We start from the raw sequence: 27,821 nt of genomic DNA, 5'->3' as shown, positions 1-27,821 counted from the left end.
AACTCAATAAACTTTATGGAATTTACACGTTAAAACAGCTGTTTAATGATGATTTAATAATTGCAATTGCTTACACCCACACAACTGTCGCCTTGCACCTGAGGGTTAGTATGTGTCATCCAGAGTCTGTATATAAGCATATGTTTATATACGGACTGTGGTTTTATTAATTTATTTTCTCATTTGAGAAATAACGATGCTTCGTTTGGCCGTTAGCGTGTATAAATGCACGTTCTCGCTTAGGTGGCCTAAAACAACGAGAGTAAGTATGAACACAACCCAAAGCTGCTTTGAGAACGTTGGGAAACTTAATTTGTTTGGTTAAGCTTTAGTTTGCTCACCAAGTTGACCACTGTTGACAACTTAAAAAAAAAAATTATTTCTTCCTTTCGGACGTATATAAATGAAGTACAATCATGCAGTAAAGGTGGCATTACATTTAGCAAACTAGGACCAGTTTACAATGTGAACACGATGGTTTAGTAAACTAATCTCAATAAACAAATCAATCTATGTTTCTCTTCGCAGTGCAGTCGTTGACGTTGGTTGTCACTTGGTCGGATTACATCTAATAGTGCGGTTGCTATGAAACGAACCAAACGGGAAAACTCAATTTTCAGTTAAAACACCAAAGTTGTGAACGTACAATTTGTTAAGACCACAGGACAATAATTTGAACCGTGATTAGCAGTAACTTTAGAAAATTGAATACATAATTTTACGACATTCTAACTGCGTTAAAAAGAATAAAAATACCTGATGTAAATTTGTTTTTATAACATAGTTAGTCGCAGAAGCCCTTTTGTAAGAAATGTCTGAAGGATCTGATTTTGAAGACGATGTTGGAGAGGAAGAAGAAGAAGACGCAGGCGTTATCACTGAAGCGGGAGTGAGTTTTCTAAGTAGATTCTCTCAGGACGTTACAAATTATAGACAACACTGGCGTTATGTTATATATAGGCTTTACATTTTTAATTATTTTAACAAAATATAAGGTGACATTGTAAATGTGCAGTTACATTCATAGTAAAAACATGGAAAACTTCAATTAATAATGTGTTGAATACTGCATACCTATGTGATACCTCGGTCCTGCTTTTTTGTATAGACACTTTAAACGACAGGGTAGAATCTGTTTTAAGATAAATGTGTAAAACTGGAATTCTAAAACACAGTCTGTCTCTGTCACTCCTGTTTCAATTGTGTGTCAAGTCACCAATGTTACATCTATTGACTTTCTCTCCTTTTATCATGTAACAGAAAAGTTTCTCCTTTTATCATGTAACAGAAATTTGTAACTTCATTTCAGAAATTGCCTGAAAACCCTCTAGTACAAGAAATGGTCCCAGAATGCTTAAATCTGCTTTGTAAGATTGGTAATGGGCTCGCTCATGCTTATGTTAGACTGGATGCCCATGAAAGGTGCGTGTTGATTTCTTTTAAATATTTTACTAATGGATTACTTCTCCAACATTTAACTAATTTTCTTTTCTAAAATTTATTTTTGAAGTAGTGCACATTTATAAAAGTTTCAATTTTATTGTAATAATTTCAAAACACTTCCATAATATAGCAACTATCAGAAAACAAAGCCAGCATTATGTGTAAACGTCATTGTTACACACACCATACGGTGCATTAATATTTAGACAACAAAATTAACTCGTATTTTCATTATTTTATGTTTTTTTCACAGAGACTTAACAGACATTGAGTTACTGCGGAAGTTTATCCACGTACGTTATGTGGATGTCTCAGGAAACCTGCTTGAAGATATTTCACCTTTGAACAATCTCACACATTTACTAACATTAAAAGCCGACAAAAACAACCTGAAAACTGCAAAACTGGATCCGTTGCCTTACTTACAGGTAGTTCTTGAAAAGTACAATGTAATCCAACATTTAATGTAGTTTAATGTAACTTACTTTATCCTCGCGTGGCTGGAAAATGACAGTCGTTATAACACCGGTTTAACACCTCGTGCTAGCTTACGAGTTACCATGTATGTTTATTTTTTATGTATGGTTGATAATTTAGACAACCCATTAGTGACCACTGGGTTGGAGCAATTGCCGTTAAGTGTCTTGCCCAAGGACACATACGCCCACAATGGTAGCAGCGTCAAGCCTTGAACCCATTACCTCTGGGTTACAGGCAGGCGCCCTAACCACTATGCCACGGCGCCGAATGTAGGTAAACATTTAGTTTTGTTCACAGCTGATCTGTATCAAACTTGTGCAGGCGGTATCAATGCATCATGCCGAGTGAAACCTATATAATAAACCTGTTCATTTAATTAACATGTTTCTTATTTTTTAGATAATGAATTTGTCCGGTAATAAGATAACAAGCACTGAAGGAGTTGAACATCCTTTGCTTGAACAACTCAATTTAAATAGTAAGTATATTTAGGAATTTGCAGTTATTACCAGTATTACTCCTTTATTTAATGCAAGCATGCTTTGTTCAGCACCCTGTTAACTAGTTTCAGATTGGGTCTTGCAAATTTGGTAAAACTAGTAGACATAGTGCTAGACCAAGCAGACTTACACTGATTAGGTGGACTAGATTACCTTTGTTAATAATCCCATCATTTCACAGGCAACTTGATAACTTTAGTAAGTGGCTTAAATCCCAAGTTTCTTACCAACCTCACAACCTTAGAACTGCGAGGAAATAAACTGACAACAACTGCTGGAATATATTTACCAAATCTTAAAAATCTCTACTTGGTATGTCACATTTTTGCTTATTGTATGTTGCTTATATCATTGTAGAGCAAGACGTCTTTGGGTAATAAATTAAAAGACATTGGTCACTAATCAGGTGGCTAAATTCTCGGCCATAGGAAAAAACTGAATAATTTACCACAAAGTAACATATGTGGTAACTGAGCAAGTACAAGGTGTGTGGTTTAGAGTACCCATGTTATAACAACTGTTGTTGTCCTGGCTTACCATAATGAACAAGTGTAAATATCATTCATTCATAATATAAAATACCAAGTTTATTAAGGAACCTAATAATACATGATAGTTAATATAATATCATCATTATACTTAATATTCAGGCAGGAAATTCACTGAAACAAGTGGAAGATTTGGATAAACTTGAAAACCTAATGATTCTTCATTTAAGAGATAATCAAATTGACAAGTTGGATGGTTTTACTGAAAACATGAAGAAGTTACAATATATTAATTTAAGGTATGTAATAATGGGCGTATTATTTTATGTGCAGTAATATACTCTATTACAATAGCGGAACCTTAATGTTACCACCTGTGAGATATTTTCTAGCATTGTAATGTAATGCATCTGTATTTACATTAGTTTGCCCATAACTTACTAACGATAGAAGCAGTAGAACATTTAATGCATATCTATACAACACTATTGCAGGGCAAACAACGTCTCAGATTTAAAAGAACTTAAAAAGATGGTAGCTCTTCCAATGCTGAGAGCACTGGTTTTAAATGGTAAGTCTAATATTTTCTACAGTGGTTTAATTGTTTTTTTAAATATGAATGGGGCCCATAGCATGACGTTTCAAGGATCTAGGATGTAGGCAAGAAGTAGCCTATTACCCCGGTGATTAAAAAAAATGTCTGCAAATAAAGAAATAAATATCAATAATAATATTACCCATTGTACTCAGTCTACAGTAATACCACGGTTCATTGACGATTGTGTCTGGTAAGGTTAAAACATATAGAAGTTTAGCACTTGCCTATAGACCAGAGAACGCATTTTTCTATGTATGACATTAGTGATCCTTTATTAGTTGTCCAAACTCTTGACCAACATAAAAAAACCTGCATAATACATTCATTCGCAAAGTTACTTCCATGGTAACTCATATGCAGCAATGCAGGTATTGGGTAACAAAATATGTATGTTCTAATGACCATGACCTACTACAGATTTTTATTGGACAATATACCACTTTACCCTACCAACTAAGTATAAATAGATTGCTTTCTTGTTTTAATTAAGTTCAACCTAAACTAAAGTCATCCCTACTGATTTCCGGTGGTTAAAATATGGAAATAATCCAACACATGTGACATGTAACAAATTGTATTTTCACTAGATAACCCCTGCTTGGAAGAAGATGGTTACCGCATGGAAGTCCTCATCGTTCTTCGTAAATTAGAGAGACTGGATAAAGATGAATACACGGAAGATGAACGAGTAGAGGCAGAGGACCTCTATGAGCAGAGGAGGCAAGAGGAACTGATGAAATCAGAAGAGCAAGAAGAAATTGCTGATGAAGGATGAAAATCTTCCTTGTATGATGTTTTGTTGATTCTTCACCTCAACATAGAGGTCTTTCATATATTTTTATGTTTATGAAAAGGTTTTACATTTTGCTAAAAATACAATGCTTGCTTGTGTCGACAGCTGTTAATTTGGTTCGCTGTAGCCTCAGTGCGCCAGTATTCACCACTGTTTTGGATATTTGAGTTTTATTAGTGTTTTTCTTTTGAACGTGTCGCAATTCAGTCATCCGAAACGCAGCGAGCGAGGAACACGAAGTATTTTACTATCTGTGTGCTTTATTATTTGACGCAACACGCCCACGGCTTCTTATTGGTCTTAAATATTGCGTCGTAATTCCGCGAGATCGCGCTTCCTCGATTGTTATTTCGTCAGTACGACTACGACGTCTGATTGGTCGCTTTGTCATAGATGAGTAAATAGTGCCACGCTTGACTGATGATTGACATATGCTAGCCCCCTCATGCGGAACATCATCAACGATAATTGGTGAGTCGTCATTCAACCAACGTTTGGTTTTGTCAAATGTATCTTCGATCCCGCTAGGTGGCAGCATAGTGGCAGTATAATTTTGGCTGCTGGATGGTGGAGTACGAGTCAGAGGAAAATCTAAAAGCTCTATTGATTGCGGTCTAATGGCATGATGGTAAAGACGACCATACTTCTGTACTGTTGTCGAAGATGGGGCGAACTCAGTATTCGTCCGAAGTGATTCTAGCGAAATCGAATATAATTTACTTACAGTGGCATTTAGTTTTTTTATAGAATTGTCAGCTATATTCTCATAACTTTTATCAAACGAATCTAAACTTGCAAGTGCAAAAGCTGTTGTTGGGATCAATATACACACCAGTTTCGGATGCTGAAGCGTCATATTCGTTGTCAACGTATCTTAGCGACTTCAAGCGAGTACGTTTGCTTTGACGGTTTCGACCATAGCCAGAAATTCCTAAAATGTAAAAACAGATACAGATTTATCAAAATAATTATGTAATGTTGCATTGCTGTCTGAAGACTATAAAACTGATGCACTTTTTCAACAACACTGATTAATCCGGATCCTATACGAATGTATAATAAACAAACATCCTTAAACCCACCTGTTTTACTGGTTCTGTATTTCGACTTTAAATAAAAGGGATTCTTAAAATATCTACTGTACAACACCGCTTTTATGTTGTTTAAAACTCGTATAAGATGTTTCAGCAGTTTGTTGTGCCATCTTTTTCTAACGGTCCGTTTGGTTCTGTAAAGTAAAAAATATGAATTGAAGGCTATACGCTAGATTACAAACACTTGTGTTTAAAATAGCACACCATGTATGGTGGTTATGTAATCCCTTATGTTAACGTTGTCTTATTAAAGTTTGAAAATCACAGAGTATAGCTTTATATTTCCGTTAACGGTTGTTTTTCTATATGCAAATCAAAACAATTCATTACATTACTGGGTTAAATAAACTAACGTCACTATACTTTTTGTCCAATTAAATACAGCAAATCGAACTATATACGAACAACGAGTCGGTGCTGACGGCGAGATTGCATATATACTAGCTTTGTAAATACGTATTTTACCTTTTCTTGGAAACGCGCCTTCCCACTCGTCCTTCGGAATTTTGTGTCCATATAAACATAATATCTTTTGCGATCAATCCGATAACTACCTGTACTGGTAAACCATGACTTTTAGATAAGTTTTGACTTTCCAAAAGAATTTTTGCAAAAATTGAATTAGAACTTGCCCACCGGCTACATATATCCGTTATAGCTTGCTTGCCGTTTACTTGAAGGCATGCATCTGTAACTTCCGCCACAAATGCGAAGCAAAAATAGCAAAACAGGAAAGCTAAATGCGTGACAACACCTTGAGCAAGAAAAGTGTAAACGATATTTGACCACAGTTGTGACGACCTCCGGTGTCTCTTGCATAGCCTGCAGATTTCTTGTTCTCCTGGTTCGCAGCTTTTCCGCATTTTGATTGAAGATGCAATAAGTTAAACAGTGCTGCCTAAAATTAATGCTACGATATTAAAAATGATTTCCTTACTTGGTCATTCTTATCTTACATCATAATTGATTCTGTTTTCAATATGATGTCACCATGCTGCTGTTTGAACTGAGGTAGACATATTTAAAAATATAAACTGAATGCTGCTGGTAATTTATCATGCCGCGTCGGAAAGCGAACTACAGTCGTAGCGGCGAAGCAAGTAACAGTAGTGATATTGCCCCCTCGCCAAGAACGGGCAGGCCTCCAAGAAAGGGAACGCAGCAGCGTCGAAAAAGGAAAGAGGAAACATCCGGCGATACTGACTCTGACGATGGCGGAGATGTAACTGAAGACTTTCCATTTGGGAGTGGTCAAAACAGACACACAACTGGGATTTTTTGCAAAAGGTAAATTAATCGTTCTACTTTGTGTATTGTATAACAATAACTGCATGTATCAAGTAACGATGTTTTCATTTTTTACTTGTCTCTTACGAAAGGTTGTCTAAACTTTTGTTATACAGACACATCGGCAACCTTAGGCACCAACCAAGCTCCCAGCCACGAATTCGAACTCTGTATTCCCGATTTCCCAGCAGCCTCCTTCAAGAAGCAATGTTGCATATTCTATCAACTGTTGCCATCTATTTCGCAATATTTCCGTTTATTAACTGCGTATGGACATATTTTATCAATATGGACGATGAAGTAACGTAAGTTGGTATGAGGTAGTACAAAAGTTGTAATAACAGCACATTTAAATTGCTTGTCTTTGCTCGGGAAAGTAAATTCCAGTCAGCTCGGTCTCATTTTATGAAAAATAATTCAGTAACCTGAAAAAAGACAATAGAAGAGATTGCTGTTTGTGCTAAAACTTAAAAGATGTAGCCTGTTATATATGCTTACTTTACTATGTCAATTGTAAAGCCTTCAACCTTGTTTTTATTTCCAGAGTTTTATTTAACTTCATTTCTCAAGAACCAACAAATGAGCGAGGGTTTTATGGTCACGTGCGTAAGATGCGCTGGATGACGTGGCCAAGCTTCACGGCGGAATGCGTTTCGTTACTAATTGCGTCATCAATTAAGGACACGTTTTTCTTTCACTGGGAAAGACTAACAGATGACGTATCACTGACAGATTTGGTTACTCAACATATTAAACGGAGATACAGAAGATAATTTATTAAAAGCAACATATGCGTGTGTTCAATCGGCTTTGTTAAGAACATGTGGAAAAGATGTAGTTTTAAATTGCAGTAGATATTTAATTTAAATCTGGTTCGTTTTCGACAGTACAGTACACATTAGCAAATGACAAAATTTAACAGTCGATAAGGCTCGGTAGCTTATTTAGTTTTAATGAGCAACAATTAAAAGAAATTATTCTTCGAACTGAACATCACGGAGTGGGAAAATTCTAAAATGCTGTAATATGATATTTCTTTCACTGATTTTTTCATCATAATAAGTAGAATACACCAATTCACCAAGTATGTATAAATAAAGAGGCGTTTACACCGCAGTGTTCAAAATAAATATTAATGTATTTATATTTGTTTTCTAGCCATATTCACCTTATCCTATACCCACCGTGGTGTAAACGCTACATAATAAAACACACATTGTGCGTGTATCAACAATGCATATGAAGAAGGAAAGGTATAAAGGTTCCAAAGGCAAGAAGTTTAATATAGTAACAAAATCTCGACTCCGCTGTCACCTCCTCTGTGACATTACGCGCCCTCTGATGTGTTGTAACAACGTCATCACATTACTTTATTCCCATTTATACTATAGCTGTACAAATTATGTGGCAAGCTGAATTCTATACATTGCGCTTTGGTGGAGATTCCCACGTTTTCTAACGTTATTCCCGTTAATGTCGTCATGCGTCAGTGTCGGCCTCGAAAACACTTTACGTTTCGGTATTTTGGTATCCACTTTTTCGAAATCGTTATCTGAAAATTGACTTTCCTGATTATCTGGAACAGTGCTTTCGACACGCGAAGTTAAAAATGAGGTGGTTTCGCCAGGAACTGTGAGAACGTGCGAATCGGCTTCGGACATCTGAGCGACTGAATTCTTCAGGAACGGCAAGTTTCTACTGCGTACGATTGTCCGCAGTTCTTTTGGCCGCATTGAGAGATTATAAACCGCATCCAGTGTAGCAGGCTTCTTGGGATCAGATGAAACTTCACACAATGCAAACATTGTTGCCATGAAATGCAGGATCAGCATTCGGGAAAGTTCGTCTCCAGGGCACTTCCTTGCTCCAGTGGAAAATAGAAGGTAGCGATCGTGAGGACGAGAAATAAGATTTCCTTTCCCATCTAGGAACCTTTCAGGAATAAACTTATCGGGGTCTACCCAATGGTTTGGGTCGTGGTTTGCGCCAAACTGATTGATGAACACAAGGATACCTTTGGGGATAAAGTGTCCATCCAAAACCGTATCTTGTGTGGTAACATGAGGTATTGTGGTGGACGTAAATGTCGAATGACGAAATATTTCGTGCATTACTGCTTCCAAGTATGGAAGACGCCGTCGGTCAGAGATATGCGGGAGTTCTCCGGGGCCGATAACTGAGTCAAGTTCGGCATGGATCTGCAAAAATATGGTCATTTTTATTAAATTCAATTTGCGTAAGATATATTTGAACACAATATGTTTGCAACAAAAAAATCAATAACACAGGAAAAACGTATCATTACTATATAGGTTCTAATATATGATAATGCAGGGTATAAGATAAATAGCGTTAGCACATAATATCTATGTTTCCTAATAGTGTTTTTACTAACAACGCTGTTTGGAGAGAACTCGTGAAGATACTTTTTTTATACATAATGAAACGTTTTTGTTTAAAACCGAATGGGATAAAAAACACCCTTCTACAATTCTGTAAATAATTACTACCTATATAGGACGATGAACTAAAATAAAAACGTACACCGCCAAATCCCAACCCAATATACATTAAAACTGAATTACAATATAATCATTCTGTACCATAACAGTCACCTTTCGCTGGCATTCTTTAAAATGCATCATATATACAAAGACCCATTGCATAGTAGTTGACATCGTGTCTTGTCCAGCCCCGAACACGTCCGTGGTCAGTGCCATTATTACGTCATCATTAAGTGCTGATTGTTCCGGGTGGTCGATTGACTCTGCGATAAAGCTATCGACGATGTCGCGAATCACACCATGTTTGTATGTGAGTCTGTGTTCCTTTGTTCTACATCAATCAAGAGGAAGTCAGCGATTGTTAACTGAATGTTAATGAACAACGGTGAAGATTGCTTACCTGAGTCGCATCCAATTGTTCAATCGATTTGTGAGAAAATCGAAAACTTTTAGAGCGTTTCGAAACTTCGGAAAAATCTAAAAATTGAAGGGATTAGTTGGGAAGCGCAGATAAAGAACACTATAAGTCAAAATTTAAAAACACAGCAGAGCTGTAGATAAAAAGGGGGAAGAATAAAAGGACAAAGCATTCGCGTAGCTTCGTTCAAGGTTGTACTTTCCTATCATTGTTTTCAAATTCTACCCTACCGTTACAGAAGATCTAATCATATATGGATGAACAATGTCATTGTTTGTGATCGTGACGCAAACCACCGGTTGCCCCGACAACGAGCTTGATTTCCTTCCCCGTATAAAACAAACTCAGTTTTTGCTAAAGTTTGTCTCGCTAAATACCGAACCCGGGGTCGACCGAACTCAACAGATCTGGGTTCGGGCGAACTGGAAGGAATTCTCGAATCCTTGCACTTTCGGCACATCGCTATGTCTTTTATGACGTAACAAGTCTCCCATGACGCGACAAACCCAAAACAATACACGAAACCGTTTGTAATGTCAATGTCGCAAAACGTAGGAGCGGTCAAAGTTTTATTTTAACACCAAGAGTATAACTTTAAATTTAATAATACTATTCGTTAGGTGGCGCACGAAGGCAAAGAAAGTAAACTTTGTATCATCCAATTGGGTCAATACCCTACGGCGGAGTTGCTTAACGTGTAATTCGTTGAAAACCTTTTTTACGAAGTTTCGATTGTGGTCGCCATGTCGTGTTCTGTAGGGGTCAAAAATGCGGTGAGTTCGTTACCACCCTTACGTAACATGAAAAAATAAATAAAAAAATCACGCTAAGATCCCGTGAATACCGTTACGCGTTACTGAGTACCGGTCACGTGTTTCTTCTGTCATCCGTTTAGGCGTTCAGTTAAAAATAACCCCATTTCTCTTTTGCTCTCGGTCTACAAGTAAAGCGAAGAAGAAGGGTAGGAGAGAGTGGACAAAAGAAAAAGAAAAAGGCAGTCGCGGCTTGGGGAAGTATGTGCAGAATGCACGTCATTACAAGACCCGATTAGAACTTGGTTCTGAACTCGCCGAGTTCAAACTCCCAAGTGGTCAGCGTTTTAAGTTTGTTACTTCATACACACCTTCATCCAGGGTATGACGTCGACCTGGCTTCCGGAACCAATAACATCTCCAAATTGTTCGTTCAAACTGATCAGGTCTTGAAATTCCTTAAAATAAAATTCAGGTGTAAAATATATGATATGCTGCAAACACTTCACATGCACGGTAAACAATCAAAACACGATCTGGACTCTTTTCGTTCCGTGGTAACCCCGACCTGAGTTCACGAGTTAGCGTGCGAGCGTCGAACACGGACGTGACGTTTACTTTTTCGTCCGCCTTCGAACTGATAATTTGAGGCGATTATTTTCGTCGCGAGCTGCGAGCCGGTTTGCCCATTTTCCTCCGCGGATGTTGTGACGTGTAAATGGCCATTATGATGTTTCACGGGAGGCGAAAATCGAGGGATTTTGATCAAAAGTTGAAATCACCAAAAAACACCAAAGTTTGGCGGACAATTAGCTAAATCTTGCACATCACCGCGTTCAACCTTGAAAATCATTACGGATTCTGACGTCACAAATCCGTTTATGAGTCACGTGGTAGCGTGCGAATAAATTATTTTGTTCAATCCATCACGTGATGTTAAAGTTGTTTCAGCTGTTTTGAAAAGGCCACTCTTACGTAACAATACAATGTATGAGATCATATAACGTTTAAGTATTCGTTAATAAAAAAACAAAACTAGAAGACAGAACTGCTTATTCGTTGTTACATGCAAAATACCGATTGGCAGCCGACAGTGATTTCATTATGACGACACACACTAAACGTGATGCGTTAATCTGAATTATTCCGATAATTACATTCGCACGAGTAGCAAGGTTGACCAACTTCCGCACTCGCAACCACTAGACAAGTTTCGCGATACATTTGCTTCGTGTTGGTTGTTGACACCATTAACCGAGTTTTCCACGAACAATCGGTTTACTGTGACGCAATGCAGACAACAAATTCATTGTGACTTGCACATTCGCATGCTTATTACGTCATATTCTACTCTGCGAACACTGAGATATATCGGTATCGCGGGGAATTCCCACCAGCGTGGTTATTTTCACTCTACAGACAAACCATACGTAAACAATAACGATTTGTTTACATAATACACACGCCTATTATAGGTAAATAATCTCATAATCTCCAGGCGGCCGCAAATACGATTTCGAGAATAAACTGGCTTTGCTTAGTCGCGAATGGAAATCGTTTCACGATTTACCGGGAAAGTAAACACTTCGAAGGTATTCGACCGTCAATATTTTATTATTAAGCCACAATCACGACTTCGTTCTCCACAGGTAATTCGCACCCGCATGTTCGTCGCCAGTGTTGCCAAGCGCATTATCTATCATCATTGAACTCAGTGGACTTTGTACATTAACCATGGTCAACGATCACGTGACCAGTGTTTCTATTTTAATTCGATTTTTTATTTTTTTTTTTCTGGAAAATTCCGACTGTTTAATAACGTACAAGTCATTTTCCGGAATTTTAAATACAAAATACAATTTCGGGAAACACTGATCAACGCTACTTGACCTATCGCGTGCAGCATTGTTACGCGAGAAAGATCATTGTAGCGAACAAGTGTAGGTCGGACGAACTCGAGCGAATGCCATCGGGTTGAATAATTGTAACATCCCGTTGTTGGGGAGGATCGCTGTAGATCACGTGACAAATGAACTCGGACAGCTGACGAGAAATGTTGTACAAATCTTGCACGCGAGCGGGAAACCGCAGGTATGAGGATACACGCCATTACTCGGCCTTAACGACAAGGTTTATTGCGGCTAAACCGCTAAACTGACTGATTAATTGTAACTTCACGATTTGCGACCGGATTGCGTGCGATTGTTTCCAATTGGTTTGGATGTGTGCTCACTTGGTTAGTAAATCATCGATGCGACCTCGGTGTGGTGGTGGCGGTAGATTACTCGTTGGGAGAATTTCTTTGAATCATCACTTTAAAATGCAGAGACGGCACGATTTTTTGTTTAACCGTTGCAGCGTGCACGCTAAGCGCTAATCGATAACAGGAAGCGAAACAAATAGAGTAATATACAAAGATATTTCTAATTCCAACATCGTCAACTGGATACAAATATGTCAACGCTTTAAACGAATTCTAAATATTGTTTACCATGGCCCACTCAATAATGGGGATATACTAATATGGCGTGAGCTATAATGTGGTATAAAAGCAGGTTCAAATTACGAGATCTAGAAAGGGGTCCTAATGAAAGGATCATATGCCATAAACAGCAGTTTAGCAAAGGCTTGAACCAAGATGTTGTTAATAACTTTGATCTTCACGATTCGTTACAGGCGAGAGCGTTTATTATATGCTGGTATAAATCAGTAAACCACTATGGGAATGAAATCGGTAGTCAACGACTAGGCTGCGGTGATAAAAGCTCATCACGATTTCACTTAACGACATATAACGATTGGCTTGGAGCATAATCGTGTCTGCTCTCGTTTGCCACTCGGGTGAATGGGTTTGGGACTACTTCAATTAGCTTTTACCGTTTTTTTATGTGGTTTTAAATTCCAAAAGCACCCTAATGGCTAACTTAGTGCAAATGAATCAACAACTAAAGTCTGTGATCTGGGGTGTTTTGTGCAGGTAAAAAAGATCGTGTTTTGGGTTTTGTAACAGCAGTGCGTGACGTGGGGGAATATGCTATGCTGTTAACCGAAAAAAGTAACCTCCTGTGGGTCAGTTGCATTAGAGCATGTATATTGATCACATGCAAATCAACTTGAATTGTTTTGATCGATGGCTTAGTATTCGAGCGTGGACGAGATTGCGACCATTTTGTTCGCATTAATTCTTACAAATGCGTGCGAACAGCTTGCCGTCGCGAACGCGATTTGTGCGAAAACTTGCCAAAAATAGAACCACGATTGGCTGACCACGGAGCTTTTATGGCCTAACAATACCCTCACAAACAAACAAAACGAGCGCTCGCCGGAGCGATTGCATCGGAGCCGCCGGCGAAGCTTTCGAGTCATCCGCAACTAATCGTCTGTGACGAAGGACGCGGGGGTCATTTTCATACCGCGAGGGATTAGGGCGAAAACTTCGAATGCAGACACGACACCACGAACTCGATGGGGTCAACGTTTGAAATTGAGGTGCAATAAGTGGTGCATACAGACCGGAATTTAGGGGTCGCGTGATCTCCAGCACAGGCGGCAACATTCTATTCCGCGACTTAATTTAAAATTAGGAAAAGGGCAGCGTATTTTAGTATGAATGTTATTACCCAAATTTGTCTTTTTAACTACACCTATTTTTTAGTCAGTGCTTTTGGTTTTTATCGAAACGCGAATAGGTCTCAACTTGAGTTAAAAGCTTAAAATCAGTATTATACTTCCTATCTCGGAGTATCTGCCGGTAACAGGTAACCTACTATACCTGCGCTTATCGAAGGCGTCAATATTGGTTTTACACAGCCCAGTCAGACCACATTAAATCATTTATGTTTTACAAGCTGTAAGCTGTACCTTGTTTCCGTGTTGGTATCGATGCCCAAACATGATTGCACACACGACGTTCGCAATGGCCAAGTTGATCTGCTCGATTGGAAAAATCACTTCGTTCGGGGAACTTCGGCACTTTTCGGTAAGGATCCGAACGAGTTCCACGGCTTCCATTTGTACATGGTGTGCAACATATCCTTTCGTTTCTTCAGAGGATACAAAACGGTGAACATGCTTTACAATTGTCATTTTTAGTTTCATCCATTCGTCTCCCTGTGTCATTGTGCTGTTAAAGACAACCCCTCGACCTTGAGAAATTTTCTTAAATGAATCGAATATCGGTCGGCCACCAAAGATGCGTCTTTGACGTAATAATGCTTCTTTGATGACTTCATAATTGTTGAGCACCAGAACGTCAGCAGTTCCGAGTTTCATCAAATACACAGGTCCGTACCTGAAAGTCAAAAAGATTAGTTTATAACAAGCTTTACCAAACACACAAAGTACTTAATATTTTATCTCAATCTGAATCAAAACTCAACATAAAAGGAAAAATTCCAACAGTCGTAGTTATGTCACCAGATTATGCATATCTCAAGAGAATTACGCACGAAATGTATTCACGATTTACATGGACCTATAAATATTGGTTTAGCATCAAATTTAAAGTTTCATACTGTAGGCCTCTCCTTAGAACGATAGGTTGGACTTTATTATTTCAAAGTTGCGTTACCATAACAGGACAACTGGTTGCGTTGCCGTGAAAGATTAAACAACTAAAAACTTGAATGGATTTCTCTGTTTGTTCGTTCAAGTGGTGTATATTTGAAGATGTAAGTGATAGCGATAGCGCTGTCAAATCAAACTCACTTTTTCGCCATGTTTGTCAGTGAAAACTGAGGTTGGCCTCCCATTTCTATCACATTTCCGATCACTGGCCACGGGTAAGGACCAGGAATGTTCAAGCGCCTTGACTGTGACGTTGCTAATAGTTTTATGGCGTAGACAATTACTAATAATAAAAGGATTTGGTATTTCATCACCAGCACTGTGTCCACCAGCACGAACACCAACGAATCCATCGTTTGAATTTTGCCAAATCAGTAAAAAGGTTTTAGTACGAATTTTCTGCTAAGGCTAAAATAACATACGTGTCACTTGCATTGCTTCAAAGGGAAATTTTAATTACACGCTATTTTGGTCAACGATATTGGGTTGTTTCTAAGCATGCTCAATACAGTTTTGGTAGTCTATATTTAAAGACACGAAAAACGAGTTCGATTTTGGAATTTAAACCTTAAAAAGCTCACACGCTATCGCAACGTGATGACTACTTTGATGATTACAACCGGGAGACTTCTGCTTTAACTTGTTCTGTTCTATTTTCTATTCAATTCGCTGCCAATCTAATAACAATACATGATACCAACAATGACCGTAATAATAGTTTTTTTTATCAGGTCACGATAGACATAAACATCACTGTCTGTCACAATACTACATTTTTTCATTGCTTGCTACAGTTTTGGAATCATGTCTAAAGTAGCTGACGATCATTAAAAAGCATTAACCATGGCCATCGTCAACCATTGAACTGAAACTTTACAGTCCTTTGCACGCTCATGCGATATAACAATTGCCAGGTGCTCCCAGTCGGCAGGAGAAAGAATGATAGAAACATTTTTCTCCGCTGTTCTCCCGCGACCCTGGCCGAGTTCACGAGATATTTTTTCGCGGTTTCTGGCAAATTAAGACAGCACAAGCCGAAAACGGCCCTGAGCCAATTTTCACAATTTTGGGACATTTTTAAAGGGAAAAAATAAGCGCGAATTATTTTTAATTTTTTTTTTAATGCAAGGATACGACGATGCAAGCGATTGTTACGCAGCATTTTCATTGTAATAAAACCATTCACTGATAAAATGTACTATATTAAGTTTATAGGTAAGTATATTTATACTACATAAAACACAAAATACAACCGTTTTCACCAATTTTTACCGCACACTTGGTTAAAACAACAAAAGCAAGGTCTTTGTGACGAAATAATGGCTTAGTATGACGGAGGCGTGTCGATGGGGATGGAACAAAGCCACCTCACACAGAATAGTTGAAGCGGGGTATATGAACTAATTCTCGCGGTTAAGATATTAAACAGATAGGCACGCGCCGTCTTTTTGTATGTAATATCCAGACACAGATGCATTGAATTGGTCTGGTTTGAATAGCAGGATATAAGTGTGCGTGTGCAAGCATCCTTTCTGCGCTAATGTGAGGGAATGGTTAATGCGACACTCAGAATAAATAAACAGCCGCTTGCAATTGTCGTCTCGTGATAATAACTATTACCACAGTAGTTATTTGGTACAGTAAAGAAAAAACAAATCGTACAATAAGAATTTTTACGACCAGTGTCATATTTCAATTTTATTAGATTATTACCGCCGAAAAATTTTTAAGAGTACATTTAAAATATACGAATCTGGTTAACGATTATGACAAAATATTTCGGTTATTACGCGCGAACGAATATTTCAGCGATGCGACGAATTGTCGAGTTCACATGTTGCCGCTGGCAAAATATTTTGTTTAATGTTCAAACTGAGCCACAGACGAATATCTTTGATACGCACAAGCTTTCTGCAAAACTGCCTACTATGCTTCTTCTCCAACTCATTTATGTCTAACCTCTCGAGTGTAAAACTACTTGTGTGTCCTTAATTAATGACATGAAACTGACTAAGTGCCTTCACTTCTTGATCGTCGGTCGGTGTGCTGACCGCAAGTTAGAAGTAGTGGGACCTGCTACAATCTGTTCTCACGCGACACGAGAAAAAGTCTGATCTGCTATACGCGACCATTTTGAGAAAGAGAGAGAGAACCCCCTCTTTTGGTATTTAACGAGCACGCACGCGGCCACTGTTAAGTAATAATGAAAACAAAGTTAGATTTGTACTTTGTTTGTGTGGACAATGATACGAGTAAGCGTTTATCTTGCTTTTAAATAACGAGCTGAATAACTCTCATTTTACCTCGCGAAAGACTACACTGTATAGCGCAATCAATTAATTCCACATACTAAGTAAAGTGGCCTTGCGCCAAACGTACTTTTTTAAGGTGTAAGCGATAGTTTACAACTTTAGCTATTTAGTTACCCACTGTCAAGAGAAAAAAATGCGAAAGCGAGGCGCCATTGACTTTGAATTATTATGCTGTGCTACCACCAAGCGGTTACATTTTCACAACAGAGTTATCGAAACACCGAGTAATCAAACCACCAGTGTGTGTCTAAAGGTAAGCAATGTGGTGGTTTACTACCAAAAGGGGCGGAAAATAAAACAAAAAGGTGCCTTCTTCCCCACCCAACTATATTTAAATGTATCCCTATTATACGACAGAAATGTCATAAATTAACCGCTTCTAAGCCTCGGTTTGACGTTATTTAAAACGGAAAACAAATTACACCTGTTTTTAGGCTCCCCAGCCTTTCAATTTGTTTTTTTAGGTCTAAATTTTCCTTCATTTTAACGAAAAACTTGCATTCCCCTATATCTAGGCCTACTGTGTTACTTTTGGACTCAAACTGTCGTTTAATTTGCCCTTTATGTAACACTGGGTTGGACTACTCGACATTTGCACTATGGATTACAATATTTATTGTATCTTACTAGAAAAATATAGTTATTGTATCTTGGAGCGGGGCGACGACAAGCCTAATAACTCGGCTGTTCCCTAATAGCTTCGTGCCCGCTGAAGAACCCCATATGTATTACTTTGTGGGTGGCTATTTTTTTGGATATTTGCATTGCTGACAGCTTATATCCAATGCGGACCACTGGATTGGAGCAGAGCGAAAGAAATACCGAGTAGCCTAACCCAAAGTTAGTAGACACCACGTTTTTTACCCCATTATTACGTAAAAGGCTAACTGAAGGCTAAGTTTGCTGGAAAGTGTAATAAAACATAGGTAATTTGTTTTCTTGCGTCACTACTTTTACTGACCTTTGAACACACAAAAGTGGCAATTGGACTTCTCGGTGTTTCTATAACTGAATGGAAGCAATTGCAGTTAACTTTGTGCCCAAGGGACACATGCGCCACAACATTATTGGTGGCAGCAGGGGATCGAACCCTATTACCTGTGTTAAGTACCTGCGCTAAGTAGTGAGTAATTTCGCTGTTAAATTGATTCTTCTCCGTGCTTAAATCACAGATATAATATATATTACTATTTGTTATTATCACTCCCCAGTATGATAAAACTAACCGAACAGATCACGTGCTTTATGTTAACCAATAAAAACTCACACATTTCTTACTCTTATTGCGATTGACTTGATAATGATTATAAAGAAAGGTAGCGCCATTGTTGCGATGTTGTTTTCGTTTGTATACCGATATGATAGGCTAGAAGTTTTAGTGTTTAATGGATATCATAGCAACAATAACGAAGTTCATGAAGAATCGATTAATAAATTTTTTTTGCGCGTTTTTTTTGCATACGAATGTGTAATACTTCTTAATAGTTCTTGTATACTTGTATTTTAATCAGGAGATGGCTTCTATGCCATACATAGCTGTTGGTGTTGGTGGGTTAACCATTGCTTGTTTTGGTGTTTATCATTATGGCAAGCATTATTCGTCAACTACAGCGTTCCATATAAAAGATAATGACCCAGATTTAAGAAAAGTGGAAAAAGATGTGATGGTTCCAAAGTACATGAGAGAGCTATCACATAAAGTTGATTGTGCTCAACAAGTTGAAAACTTTAATAACTGTTGTAAAAACACTGGGTCTGGAAAATGGAAAGGATTTAAAATTGTATCTGCCTGTAGGGCAGAGAACAATGCTATGATGGAATGCATGAATGAAAAGTTTCTAGATCCAGAGTTTTATGAGAAATGCAAACAATTATATTTATCAGATAAAAGATTGTTTAAGATGACTGGTGTCTCTGTCAAGGAACGGAAATATATAAAACATGCAATCGTAAATGGAGAACAATTGGATATTAATATGTCTGAACGTGCGTTAAAATATTATGATTCTCTAAAAGATATTTTTGAAAAGACTAAAGACATCGACCATCTAGATCAAATGATTTTGTCAAGTTAAATTACTGATGCTTCGCAGCATAATGGATATTTACTTTCCACTTCTGGTTTAAAATTTTCAAAACATTGATTATAAACTTTTTTAAGTTTAATAAAAGAAGAACAGTTCCAAATATATATATTTGTCTTTTGCTACGAAATTTTTATTTTCTGATGCTGAAATGTGGTAAAGTAATCAATTTACTAGTTCTATGAAGTTCATAGTTTAATAATTGTCCCTGATATTAAGGTGTGTATATATATACAGTGTTTTTAATAAAACTTGTTGATAATGGGTCGTAAAAAGAAGAGACCAATCAAACCATGGTGCTGGTATTGCAACCGCGTGTTTGAGGATGAAAAGATACTTATACAACATCAGAAGGCCAAGCATTTCAAGTGTCATGTTTGCCATAAGAAGTTATTTACTGGACCGGGCTTGGCAATTCATTGTATGCAGGTAAGTTGGTATGCTGTTACATTTTTTGCATCTAGTATTTTTCAAAGGGTTTTTAATTAATTATAGACAATCCTAATGTACAGTTGTACTTCTGCATGTTCACCCGGCGCGAAATTAGTCAGTCTCTAAGTTAATAAATTATTAGTGTATATAATGTAAGACCTGGCAGGTACTGCACGCGACTGCTTGAAAGACTTGGAAAACTACACTTTTACTCCAAAATAGTAAGCTGTATGAAAATATCCCATTTTTAATATCATATCAGGCTGAAGCGCTCGTGCTTATTTTAGGCCATATGACACTAGATTGACACTTAAACTGCTCTTGCCATTCTCAAGGTTAAATAAAATTTTCAACGTTGCCGATTATTTATCCTTCAAGACACAGTAGGTTGTTTTTACGCTTTTGTTCAATTCCCTATATTCCAATTTCTGTGTTATTGCTTAAATAGTAGGTATTCAGAACATGTGAACAAATTCAATGCACCACAAAAGTCAGGCATTGTGCTACCAACCGTGAGTCTTAAAGCTTTCATAAATAAGGGTTTTTTGTTGGTTTAGTGTTAAATATTTAGAATAATATTTTATGCATTGTGTCGCATAAATAACTCATGGCATGCAAGGAATATTTTCGCTGACGAGAGGAGCAGATGTCTTCGCAGGTTTGTACCTACGAGGTACGAGGCTGTCAATCAAACTAGCGTGTTGTCAGGCTTTAGAAAAAGGCAAACAAGTGGATATTGATTGTTATTGAGATTTAGTATTTTTCAAGACTAACTAAAACTGATTGTCTTGACCCTTAATGTATCGATCACTGATCAGTGCTGGTAAACTGTCTATATAATCTACGAAAGATGGTAAATGTTGGGACTGATAGAATAAATAGCAATTGCAGTCAAACTTCACTTGTATGCCTTTTAGTCTTCGCTAAAAATTGATGGATTTTTTGTTCCAGGTACACAAAGAAACGATCACTGGAGTACCGAACTCAATACAAGGTCGCACTGATGTGGAGATTGAGATTTATGGAATGGAAGGAATTCCGGAGAAAGATCAGCAAGACCATGAGAAAAAGATGAGGGATCAATCAGGTCCAAAGAATAAAAAAGCGAAAAATAACGAGGATTCTGATGATGATAGTGATGAAGAACCAAACAATATGTTCAATATGAACCAACATATGGGCATGGGTCCTATGGGGATGGGTCCAATGGGAATGCCTGGGATGATGCCGAATATGGGTATGATGGGCATGCCAATGGGTCCCATGGGTCCCATGGGCCCTATGGGTCCAATGGGTGGAATGATGGGTCAAATGCCGCCTAATATGAGATGGCCAATGCCAAATCCGAGAATGATGGGACCAATGGGTATGATGGGAGGTCCCATGGGTCCAATGGGGCCTGGCAACATGCCAAATATGACTAGCAATATGCCAAACCCACCTGGGTTTGGTGGAGGTAGTCCCTCTGTAAATGAACAGAAGCCAGATGGTCAGCCAGATGGTTCAACCAATGTTCCAAAACCATTGTTCCCGGCAGCTTCCAACATTCCGCAAACAAAACAGGAAGAATTAAATTCATCTGGGACTGATGCAAGCAAGACTGGTCAGAAATCCTTGTCCGCCACCAGCAAGTTAATGCACCCTGGTGATGAAAACAATTCTTTGGAAGAAATTCGTGGAAAAATGCAGAAATACCAGAATTCAAAGGGCCCAGGCTTACCACAAGCACCTCCGATGCACAGTGGTTACAGAGGCACTGTGTACTGATTGCTTTTTGTTATTGTATATAATTGTTACTGCCGTGTAAATAAGGTAAGTTTGAAATAAAAGAGAAATAACAAATAGTAGTACGATACGAACTGAATAAAACCATTTTGGTAATACATTCTTCTTTTTTGATGATGTTTGTCTTGAAGTAATTGGTAAACAAATAAAAATCTGTTATGGTGCGTGTTGTTTCAGTTGCAGTTTTTTAAGCTTTGATGATTGTTTTACATCACATTTGGGGATTTCTGATTATCTGCAGTTGTTTTTTCAGCACTTAACCCAACTTTTTTTCGCTTAAAGAAAAAAGGTGTCGTTCGCGCTTGGTGTAAGCGTTGCCATGATATATTTAGTCTTTTCTTTCTTTTAGGTACGCAACACGGCTATTTAGTATTCAATCTTTATACATCAAGTTAAATTGGGGTTAACTATAATAATATGTATATTATATTATTAATTCTCTGCTCAGTCTACTGCTACAGGTGCAAAGGTACCGCCGCAAGACTAAATACGGTTGTAATGTATACGCTTTATATATATATAGTAGGGTGGGGGAAGATGGGACACTTTGTCAGACGAGACTATTTTTTAATTTTCTTTTTACGGGCTCTCATTTAATGATAATCAGGAAAATAAGGTTACAGAATTATTCGACAGTATTATCACGAGTCACGACTTTATAAAACGCCCGTCAAAGCTGATTACTGTTTTTAAATATTAAAGAAATATGTAAAATAGAACCAGCATACTTTGAACAGGTAAAAAAATGCGAAATAGTAAGGTGCTATTTTTTAATGATCGCTAAATCATAGTATAGCCAGTGAATTTTTTTAGTTTGCGTGTGCGAACGATTAAACTAGTTTCATAGCTTCATAAAACAACCTCAAATATTTCGTATAGTTTGATTTTGTCTCATAAAACTAGTTTTAGTTTTGTAAAAAAACACTGAGATAAAAGCGTGAAGAAAAATAAGCAGTGGTCAATATGAGTTTAATTCGAGATAAAACAACAAAAAATATCGGTTTAACGTTATATATATGAAGTTTACATGGCAAAGAAACTAACACAGCCTGTTAAACTCGGTAAGTTAACCACAAGTTGCAGAATACTGCTAATGTAAATATATTTCAATTTAGAGTCCCATCTTCCCCCACATTGTAGTTTTGTATGTTTTCATTGCCAAACTTTTAAAGATTTGATTTTAATTTAGTAATTTAAACCTCAGGGGATATTCAACTATAAGATACTGATATTATAAAAAGATAATATTTTGAAAATATATTCGAAATTTGGTCATTTGCACTTGGTGATAACTTAATGGGAAGTGGCTTGTGCCAAAAACAGAGTAGTAATACCCAATTTGTAGCAAAAATAAAAACTTTATTAATAGTTATATTCAATTTTCTGTTATTACAAGTTCATATACACTTGTTGGATACAATATCTATCCATTGATGTTCGAACATTACCCATTATCGTTTAAACAATACCAATTGTTATGCAATAATATAATGGATAGCAATATCACGACTTTATAAACGCGCGTCAAAGCACTTTACTGTTTTTAAATATTAAAAAATACGTAAAATAAAAACAGTTGCGACTTGCGAGTGAGAACGATTAAACTAGTTTCTATGAATTCATAAAAAACTGGTATATTTCGTACAGTTTGATTTTGTCTTCTAAAACTAGTAGTTTTGTGAAAAGTACTGAGATATAAACATGAGGAAAACAGACAAGGGTCAATATGACTTCAATTTGGAATAGAAACAACAAAAAAGAATCGTTATAAAGAGTTTTATACTTGATTTTCAAAGCGTATAGTATTATTACCTGTTATTTACGTGTAAGTGTATTCCTAATAATAATACCTTTATTAATCAAAATAAACATTGATTTTTAACTGTCCCGTCTTACCTCGTGTGTTTTCAAATTTGTAAAATTTTACCTGTTGTGCGAATCGCTAAATAACTCCTTGTGTGTCTTAATGTATTTTTTGAAATATTGTTAATTAATAAAGGGATAATAGTACCGATCCGTGTTATCACCCCAAAACCGTCATGTATTTCGAATGTGCTTAAATGTCCCCTTTCCTCCCACTTTACCATTATTAGGGGTAAGATGGGACACCTTTTTTACATAATATTACAATATCCTGATCGTGTTTTAACCAAATAGCAATGGTTTATCAGAGTCGTGACTCGTGAGAATAAGATTTGAACAAAAAGAGTGTCCCATCTTACCCCACCCCACTGTAAGTCCCAAAGTTGACTACAAAAGACTGGCTGTTACAAAAATGATGACTATATTATGAATATGGTCGGCAGTGGCTTTTATTCACGCACGAATAACAGAACTTGTAATGGGTGATAAAAAGCTTATTACACTACAGAAAAAAACATCTAATGATTCCTTCCTTGCCGACGAAGAATGCTCCTCGACTAATAGCATTTGCTATATCTGTAGCATCCACTGTAGTAGTTGACACGGCAGTAACGGTAGGTTCTGTTTATGAAAAAAATGTCAAATATTCTTTAAAGAAAGAAAGGTAGTGGAGTTTAAAACTTACGTGTAGTACTTGTAGTAGTATGGATAGCACTTGGTGGTGGGATAGCTCACACACCATGTGTAATAACTACCAAAGCAGAATCTGGGCAAGATGCACTTCTGTTCCTTGCAGGTGTAGCAGCAGGAATAGTGGAGTACCAGTCTTGGGATGATGTCCTTCCAGTAGTTTTCACATTCGAGTTCAACAGCACCACAGTCGGCAACCAGCTTTGCACTATATGTGTTAGCCATGGTTACAATCTCTGTTGGTCCCCTACAAACTTCACCATCAACCACGAAATCATCGTGGTGCAACTTAAGAATCTCAAGGTATTTTTTCCAGTGACGGTTCTTGGCCTAAACGCAGAAATAAATTACGATTTTATTCTCTATTGCCCAAATTAACTGAGTACCGACCTCCCACATCGTATCTTTCAAACATTTCTTTTCGGCAACAGCCCTATCTTCAAGCTTTTTCTTGTAAGCGGCAATGTTTTCACTTCTCTTCTTAAGACAAGCATCGAAATTATCACCGATAGACTGGATGTAAGACTTGGCCTTGGTTCTGTATTCTTCAATGCTCTTATTGAACTTGGTGGTGCATTCCAACAGAATTTGGGCAAGTTTCAATTTGTAAGCTTCGACAGCGGCTGTCCTCTTTTCATCGCATTCCTTTTGGACCTCTGCGAGCTTGGCCTTTTGTTCATCGGTCAACTCGGTGCTGTTGTTACTGTCAGCAAAGGCATATCGGGTATCGTTTGAAATGCCCAAAAACTAAGTATTATATTTTACTTACGCGCAAATGTATTGAGAACGGAGATATTGGATGTACCAGTCGTGTCTGGACTTAATGATTTCATCGTACTTAGTGACATATTCCGAATGGTAGTTGCTCCATTTAAGTTTCCATTCACCGAACTGCTTCTCATATTCTGCGATTGCCTTTTCCAACTTTACGCAGTGTTCCTGAACGATGGTGGCTCCATCTCTTACAACAGCTGCTAAAATGCATTCGTTCAATGAGAAACAACAAACCACTAATTTTACTCAACTTACGGAAGACACAGGTCTTAAGTCCGGTATACTTTGTTGGGTTGTAGGAATACTTGAATGGGTTAAGGCAATATCTGACCAAGCAGTAGCTCGTTTTGTACTTGTACCAGTATCCGTAGCGTTTGCTGCCATAAAAGAACAAAGTTGTTAGCGTAAATACAAAGCAATGCTTTTAAAAAAATACCAGGTGCTGTAGTAGTTCTTTTTGTAGAATCTGATGCAACCATTGGACATGTAACAACGATAGGCGCAAGAGTAGTTCATGATCAGCTTCAACTTCCATGTAGCAAGTTTTGTGGCGTATTCAGTTGCAAGAGCGGTAATCTTAGCGACTTCCTGATCGTGGTAGAGTTGGATAACGGCATCAACCTTTTCCTTTTCCCATTCAGGACTCCCTGTGAACACATAAGAGTTCATAAGTTATTTTGCTATGTTAGCTACCCTTACCAGTAATCGTAGATTTCTTACCGTAAACTTTGTGCAAGAAGGATGTGTAGTAAGCCTTCTTTTGTTCCAAAATGGACATATGGCAGGCGACGTAGTTCTTAACGTAGGTGACACACTTTGCAGTCAAAGCATCGCTATATTCGACGATCTTGGAGTTACGTGTTTCGAGACACTTGACACCACTGTACAAAGTATATGTCGGTTTCAGAATAAAGTTACAGTTTAAGTTTTATAATTTACTTACTTTTCAACGAGCTTTGTGTGGTAATCGGCGATGCATTTAAGTTTGTCAGCAATGTCTTTCTCACATTTCAAAATGACTGCATCTCTCTTCTCATCGAGTTCTTCGTTGTATTTAGCGATGGCATCGTCTCTCTCCTTGATGAGCTTTTGTTTGTCTTCTTCGGTCTTGGCACATCTATACAGAAACATTGCTTCGGTAACCACAGCTGGAGAAGAGAAGTCAATTTATGGAATAAATACTCACTCGATGTAATAAGCGTAGTAGTTGAACAACTTATTCTTGACGTTCAACTTGTATTGTTCGATACATTTGTTAAGTTGCTCAACAAAAGTAGCTTTGGCCTTATTCATCTCCGTGGTAATCTTAAGAAGAGATTCCTTCAAGAGGTTTGTCATTTCAATTTCGAGTTCAGCAACAGTCTTCTCTGCTCAATACGATTTTTTGGTAATGTTTACAAGAAATTTATTTACACAGTTGAAAATATGAACATTACCGGTCCATCCTTCCTTTCCGCAGTCGGAACCGGGGTAAACATGAAGAACTGGTTCGTAATATTTGTAGGAGCACCAGGACTTCTTGTAGGGAATGTTGTAGCAGAACACTTGAGGTTTGGGGTAAACGTAGAACTTTCTGTAGCTGTAGCAATTGGTGTAGCGGGTATAGCACTTGTTGTAACCGTAGCCGTAGCCTCCGTAACCGTATGCACTGGCCGCCTGTGAGATATGATGTTATTACAAATATACACTCATACAAACAAGTTGGTATACTTACCGCAATAAACGCGAGAAGAACGAATAAGATTCTCATCTTTTCCTTTCCAATTGATCAAGTCAAATGTGACTGACTATGATCTGAATCACTGGTCTTATATAGAAGTTCTAAGAAAAACAAATCTTCTGAATTTGTCATTGAAAGAACAATTCAAGTACTTGTAACATGATGTTTGTGGTGGCAATCAGTTATATTATTATGACTGTCTGCTGGATACAAAATGTTGAATGATACTCGAGTTATAATATCATGACAAAACGTCAGTCAAAGTACCTGGACGAGCATGCATCTGTTTTGCTTAACGCTGTACTGTATTTGTAGTCCAAGACTTGAGTTTATTTCAAGTGCTATACACGGTACAATTAGATTAGGTGATCTATTTAGTCTAAAGTAAACATAGCAGGTTGTTTTCGACATGTCCTGCTCGTGGTAAATATACAAATCAGAAACTTGAATTGCGTAATCTTCCATCTGCCACCTTGCTGAAATGCTCCAACGCTGCACCCATTTGCTGCACCAACACAGCTTTTGATGATTGCAAGTTACCGTTTAACCTACAGTAACAAAGATTAAAGTTGGGCCAATATAAATGGTTTAATTTATTTATAATAAACAGTAAAACAAAATCTTTATCGTATTCCACATTTTGCATATACATTCTACAAAAGAAAGTGAGTTTATTATTATCAAAACGTACGAAAATAAGATTACATAAATGTTTCATATTGCCGCAGCTTCCAATGGATTATTGATTGTGTATTATCGGTATATAAGTATATAATCATTGCATATTTCATGCTATAGAAGACGTGTTTTGTCATTCATGGCGTATAAGACGTCGCACAAATATGTTGCGAAACTTGCAACGAACCAACTGTTTACCGTAGGATGCTATACCGCATGGTGGCGTGGTGGAGCTCTACCGTAGCTTCCTATACCAACCACTGAATTTGAAGCAAGTGAGTTGTTTTTGCCCAATTACCTTCTATATCATGTTTTCTAGTAGAGGTTTCGCAATTACATAATAGAGGGCTCCTACGGGTCGAGAATCGGGACAGAAAACGGGATTTGGTCGGAACACTAGAGTCGGAACATGAATCAAGTTCACTACCGCGAGCACGTCACTTCCGGACGTACAAGGGTGTTGGGGTAATGGGCCAAGTCTGGCCTAAATCCCAGGTCCTCATGGACCTCACCCATACAGAATAGAATAGAACAGAATAGAATATGCAAAACAGATACAT

The 27,821-nt window shown here is 37.7% G+C and overlaps 7 protein-coding genes across 9 annotated transcripts; 4 read left to right on the top strand and 3 right to left on the bottom strand.

The window, feature by feature from the left end:
- Positions 1 to 629: 629 nt before the first annotated feature.
- On the top strand, positions 630 to 4,404 carry LOC149735388 (leucine-rich repeat-containing protein 23-like). The gene is made up of 8 exons (XM_089877851.1): positions 630 to 889; positions 1,310 to 1,422; positions 1,697 to 1,871; positions 2,323 to 2,401; positions 2,605 to 2,735; positions 3,074 to 3,210; positions 3,406 to 3,482; positions 4,097 to 4,404. Exons 1-8 carry the CDS (start codon positions 812 to 814, stop codon positions 4,282 to 4,284), a joined length of 978 nt encoding a protein of 325 aa, XP_089733977.1. The 5' UTR covers positions 630 to 811; the 3' UTR covers positions 4,285 to 4,404.
- A 140-nt stretch (positions 4,405 to 4,544) lies between these two features.
- On the bottom strand, positions 4,545 to 6,388 carry LOC149735387 (uncharacterized). Its single transcript, XM_089877848.1, has 4 exons — positions 5,862 to 6,388; positions 5,385 to 5,530; positions 5,135 to 5,233; positions 4,545 to 4,998 (listed from the first exon to the last, which is right to left on the bottom strand). Exons 1-4 carry the CDS (start codon positions 6,257 to 6,259, stop codon positions 4,550 to 4,552), a joined length of 1,092 nt encoding a protein of 363 aa, XP_089733974.1. The 5' UTR covers positions 6,260 to 6,388; the 3' UTR covers positions 4,545 to 4,549.
- Positions 6,377 to 7,817, top strand: LOC149735386 (uncharacterized). Its single transcript, XM_089877854.1, has 3 exons — positions 6,377 to 6,683; positions 6,800 to 6,988; positions 7,228 to 7,817. Exons 1-3 carry the CDS (start codon positions 6,454 to 6,456, stop codon positions 7,454 to 7,456), a joined length of 648 nt encoding a protein of 215 aa, XP_089733980.1. The 5' UTR covers positions 6,377 to 6,453; the 3' UTR covers positions 7,457 to 7,817.
- Positions 7,818 to 7,864: 47 nt separating this feature from the next.
- LOC149735385 (cytochrome P450 1A1-like) lies at positions 7,865 to 15,381 on the bottom strand. Its single transcript, XM_089877830.1, has 6 exons — positions 15,065 to 15,381; positions 14,219 to 14,648; positions 10,729 to 10,815; positions 9,588 to 9,664; positions 9,299 to 9,518; positions 7,865 to 8,881 (listed from the first exon to the last, which is right to left on the bottom strand). Exons 1-6 carry the CDS (start codon positions 15,274 to 15,276, stop codon positions 8,084 to 8,086), a joined length of 1,824 nt encoding a protein of 607 aa, XP_089733956.1. The 5' UTR covers positions 15,277 to 15,381; the 3' UTR covers positions 7,865 to 8,083.
- Positions 15,382 to 18,538: 3,157 nt separating this feature from the next.
- On the top strand, positions 18,539 to 19,538 carry LOC149735384 (COX assembly mitochondrial protein homolog). Its single transcript, XM_089877855.1, has one exon. The coding sequence runs from the start codon at positions 18,750 to 18,752 to the stop codon at positions 19,308 to 19,310; it is 561 nt and encodes a 186-aa protein (XP_089733981.1). The 5' UTR covers positions 18,539 to 18,749; the 3' UTR covers positions 19,311 to 19,538.
- Positions 19,530 to 21,700, top strand: LOC149735383 (uncharacterized). 2 transcript variants are annotated; one of them, XM_089877850.1, is made up of 3 exons: positions 19,530 to 19,748; positions 19,918 to 19,972; positions 20,703 to 21,700. In XM_089877850.1, the coding sequence occupies exons 1-3, from the start codon at positions 19,645 to 19,647 to the stop codon at positions 21,516 to 21,518; spliced, it is 975 nt and encodes a 324-aa protein (XP_089733976.1). In that variant the 5' UTR covers positions 19,530 to 19,644; the 3' UTR covers positions 21,519 to 21,700. The 2 variants fall into 2 exon arrangements, with proteins under 2 accessions (XP_089733976.1, XP_089733975.1); XM_089877849.1 differs by lacking the exon at positions 19,918 to 19,972.
- Positions 21,701 to 23,830: 2,130 nt separating this feature from the next.
- LOC149735382 (uncharacterized) lies at positions 23,831 to 26,676 on the bottom strand. 2 transcript variants are annotated; one of them, XM_089877825.1, is made up of 11 exons: positions 26,578 to 26,676; positions 26,300 to 26,519; positions 26,050 to 26,230; positions 25,807 to 25,980; positions 25,584 to 25,744; positions 25,300 to 25,510; positions 25,119 to 25,240; positions 24,859 to 25,063; positions 24,480 to 24,792; positions 24,085 to 24,419; positions 23,831 to 24,020 (listed from the first exon to the last, which is right to left on the bottom strand). In XM_089877825.1, exons 1-11 carry the CDS (start codon positions 26,611 to 26,613, stop codon positions 23,957 to 23,959), a joined length of 2,022 nt encoding a protein of 673 aa, XP_089733951.1. In that variant the 5' UTR covers positions 26,614 to 26,676; the 3' UTR covers positions 23,831 to 23,956. The 2 variants fall into 2 exon arrangements, with proteins under 2 accessions (XP_089733951.1, XP_089733952.1); XM_089877826.1 differs by having other exon boundaries at positions 24,859 to 25,060.
- Between the last annotated feature and the right edge of the window lie 1,145 nt (positions 26,677 to 27,821).

The sequence above is a fragment of the Ciona robusta genome, chromosome 5 (assembly GCF_009617815.1).
Source record: "Ciona robusta chromosome 5, ASM961781v2".
In the NCBI taxonomy this organism is placed as follows: domain Eukaryota; kingdom Metazoa; phylum Chordata; class Ascidiacea; order Phlebobranchia; family Cionidae; genus Ciona; species Ciona robusta.
The sequence above is the reverse complement of the archived record's forward strand: the minus strand, read 5'-3'. Positions and strand labels throughout refer to the sequence as shown.

What these genes read in the sequence shown, in the direction of transcription:
- LOC149735383 (XM_089877849.1), top strand. Translation starts at nt 19,581, where the DNA reads ATGGGTCGTAAAAAGAAGAGACCAATCAAACCATGGTGCTGGTATTGC. An exon ending in TGGCAATTCATTGTATGCAG is followed by an intron (nt 19,749 to 20,702) that starts GTAAGTTGGTAT and finishes TTTTTGTTCCAG; the next exon opens with GTACACAAAGAAACGATCAC.
- LOC149735384 (XM_089877855.1), top strand. Translation starts at nt 18,750, where the DNA reads ATGGCTTCTATGCCATACATAGCTGTTGGTGTTGGTGGGTTAACCATT.
- LOC149735382 (XM_089877825.1), bottom strand. Translation starts at nt 26,613, where the DNA reads ATGAGAATCTTATTCGTTCTTCTCGCGTTTATTGCG. An exon ending in AAGAACTACTACAGCACCTG is followed by an intron (nt 25,241 to 25,299) that starts GTATTTTTTTAA and finishes CTTTTATGGCAG; the next exon opens with CAAACGCTACGGATACTGGT. An exon ending in ACTTAAGACCTGTGTCTTCC is followed by an intron (nt 25,064 to 25,118) that starts GTAAGTTGAGTA and finishes AATGCATTTTAG; the next exon opens with CAGCTGTTGTAAGAGATGGA.
- LOC149735385 (XM_089877830.1), bottom strand. Translation starts at nt 15,276, where the DNA reads ATGGATTCGTTGGTGTTCGTGCTGGTGGACACAGTGCTGGTGATGAAA. An exon ending in GATACCAACACGGAAACAAG is followed by an intron (nt 10,816 to 14,218) that starts GTACAGCTTACA and finishes TTTTATTTTAAG; the next exon opens with GAATTTCAAGACCTGATCAG. An exon ending in AACAATTGGATGCGACTCAG is followed by an intron (nt 9,519 to 9,587) that starts GTAAGCAATCTT and finishes TGATTGATGTAG; the next exon opens with AACAAAGGAACACAGACTCA.
- LOC149735388 (XM_089877851.1), top strand. Translation starts at nt 812, where the DNA reads ATGTCTGAAGGATCTGATTTTGAAGACGATGTTGGAGAGGAAGAAGAA. An exon ending in AGACTGGATGCCCATGAAAG is followed by an intron (nt 1,423 to 1,696) that starts GTGCGTGTTGAT and finishes TTTTTTTCACAG; the next exon opens with AGACTTAACAGACATTGAGT. An exon ending in GAGAGCACTGGTTTTAAATG is followed by an intron (nt 3,483 to 4,096) that starts GTAAGTCTAATA and finishes TATTTTCACTAG; the next exon opens with ATAACCCCTGCTTGGAAGAA.
- LOC149735386 (XM_089877854.1), top strand. Translation starts at nt 6,454, where the DNA reads ATGCCGCGTCGGAAAGCGAACTACAGTCGTAGCGGCGAAGCAAGTAAC. An exon ending in ACTGGGATTTTTTGCAAAAG is followed by an intron (nt 6,684 to 6,799) that starts GTAAATTAATCG and finishes TTTGTTATACAG; the next exon opens with ACACATCGGCAACCTTAGGC. An exon ending in AATATGGACGATGAAGTAAC is followed by an intron (nt 6,989 to 7,227) that starts GTAAGTTGGTAT and finishes TTTTATTTCCAG; the next exon opens with AGTTTTATTTAACTTCATTT.
- LOC149735387 (XM_089877848.1), bottom strand. Translation starts at nt 6,259, where the DNA reads ATGCGGAAAAGCTGCGAACCAGGAGAACAAGAAATCTGCAGGCTATGC. An exon ending in AGGCGCGTTTCCAAGAAAAG is followed by an intron (nt 5,531 to 5,861) that starts GTAAAATACGTA and finishes TTTACTTTACAG; the next exon opens with AACCAAACGGACCGTTAGAA. An exon ending in ATACAGAACCAGTAAAACAG is followed by an intron (nt 5,234 to 5,384) that starts GTGGGTTTAAGG and finishes TTTACATTTTAG; the next exon opens with GAATTTCTGGCTATGGTCGA.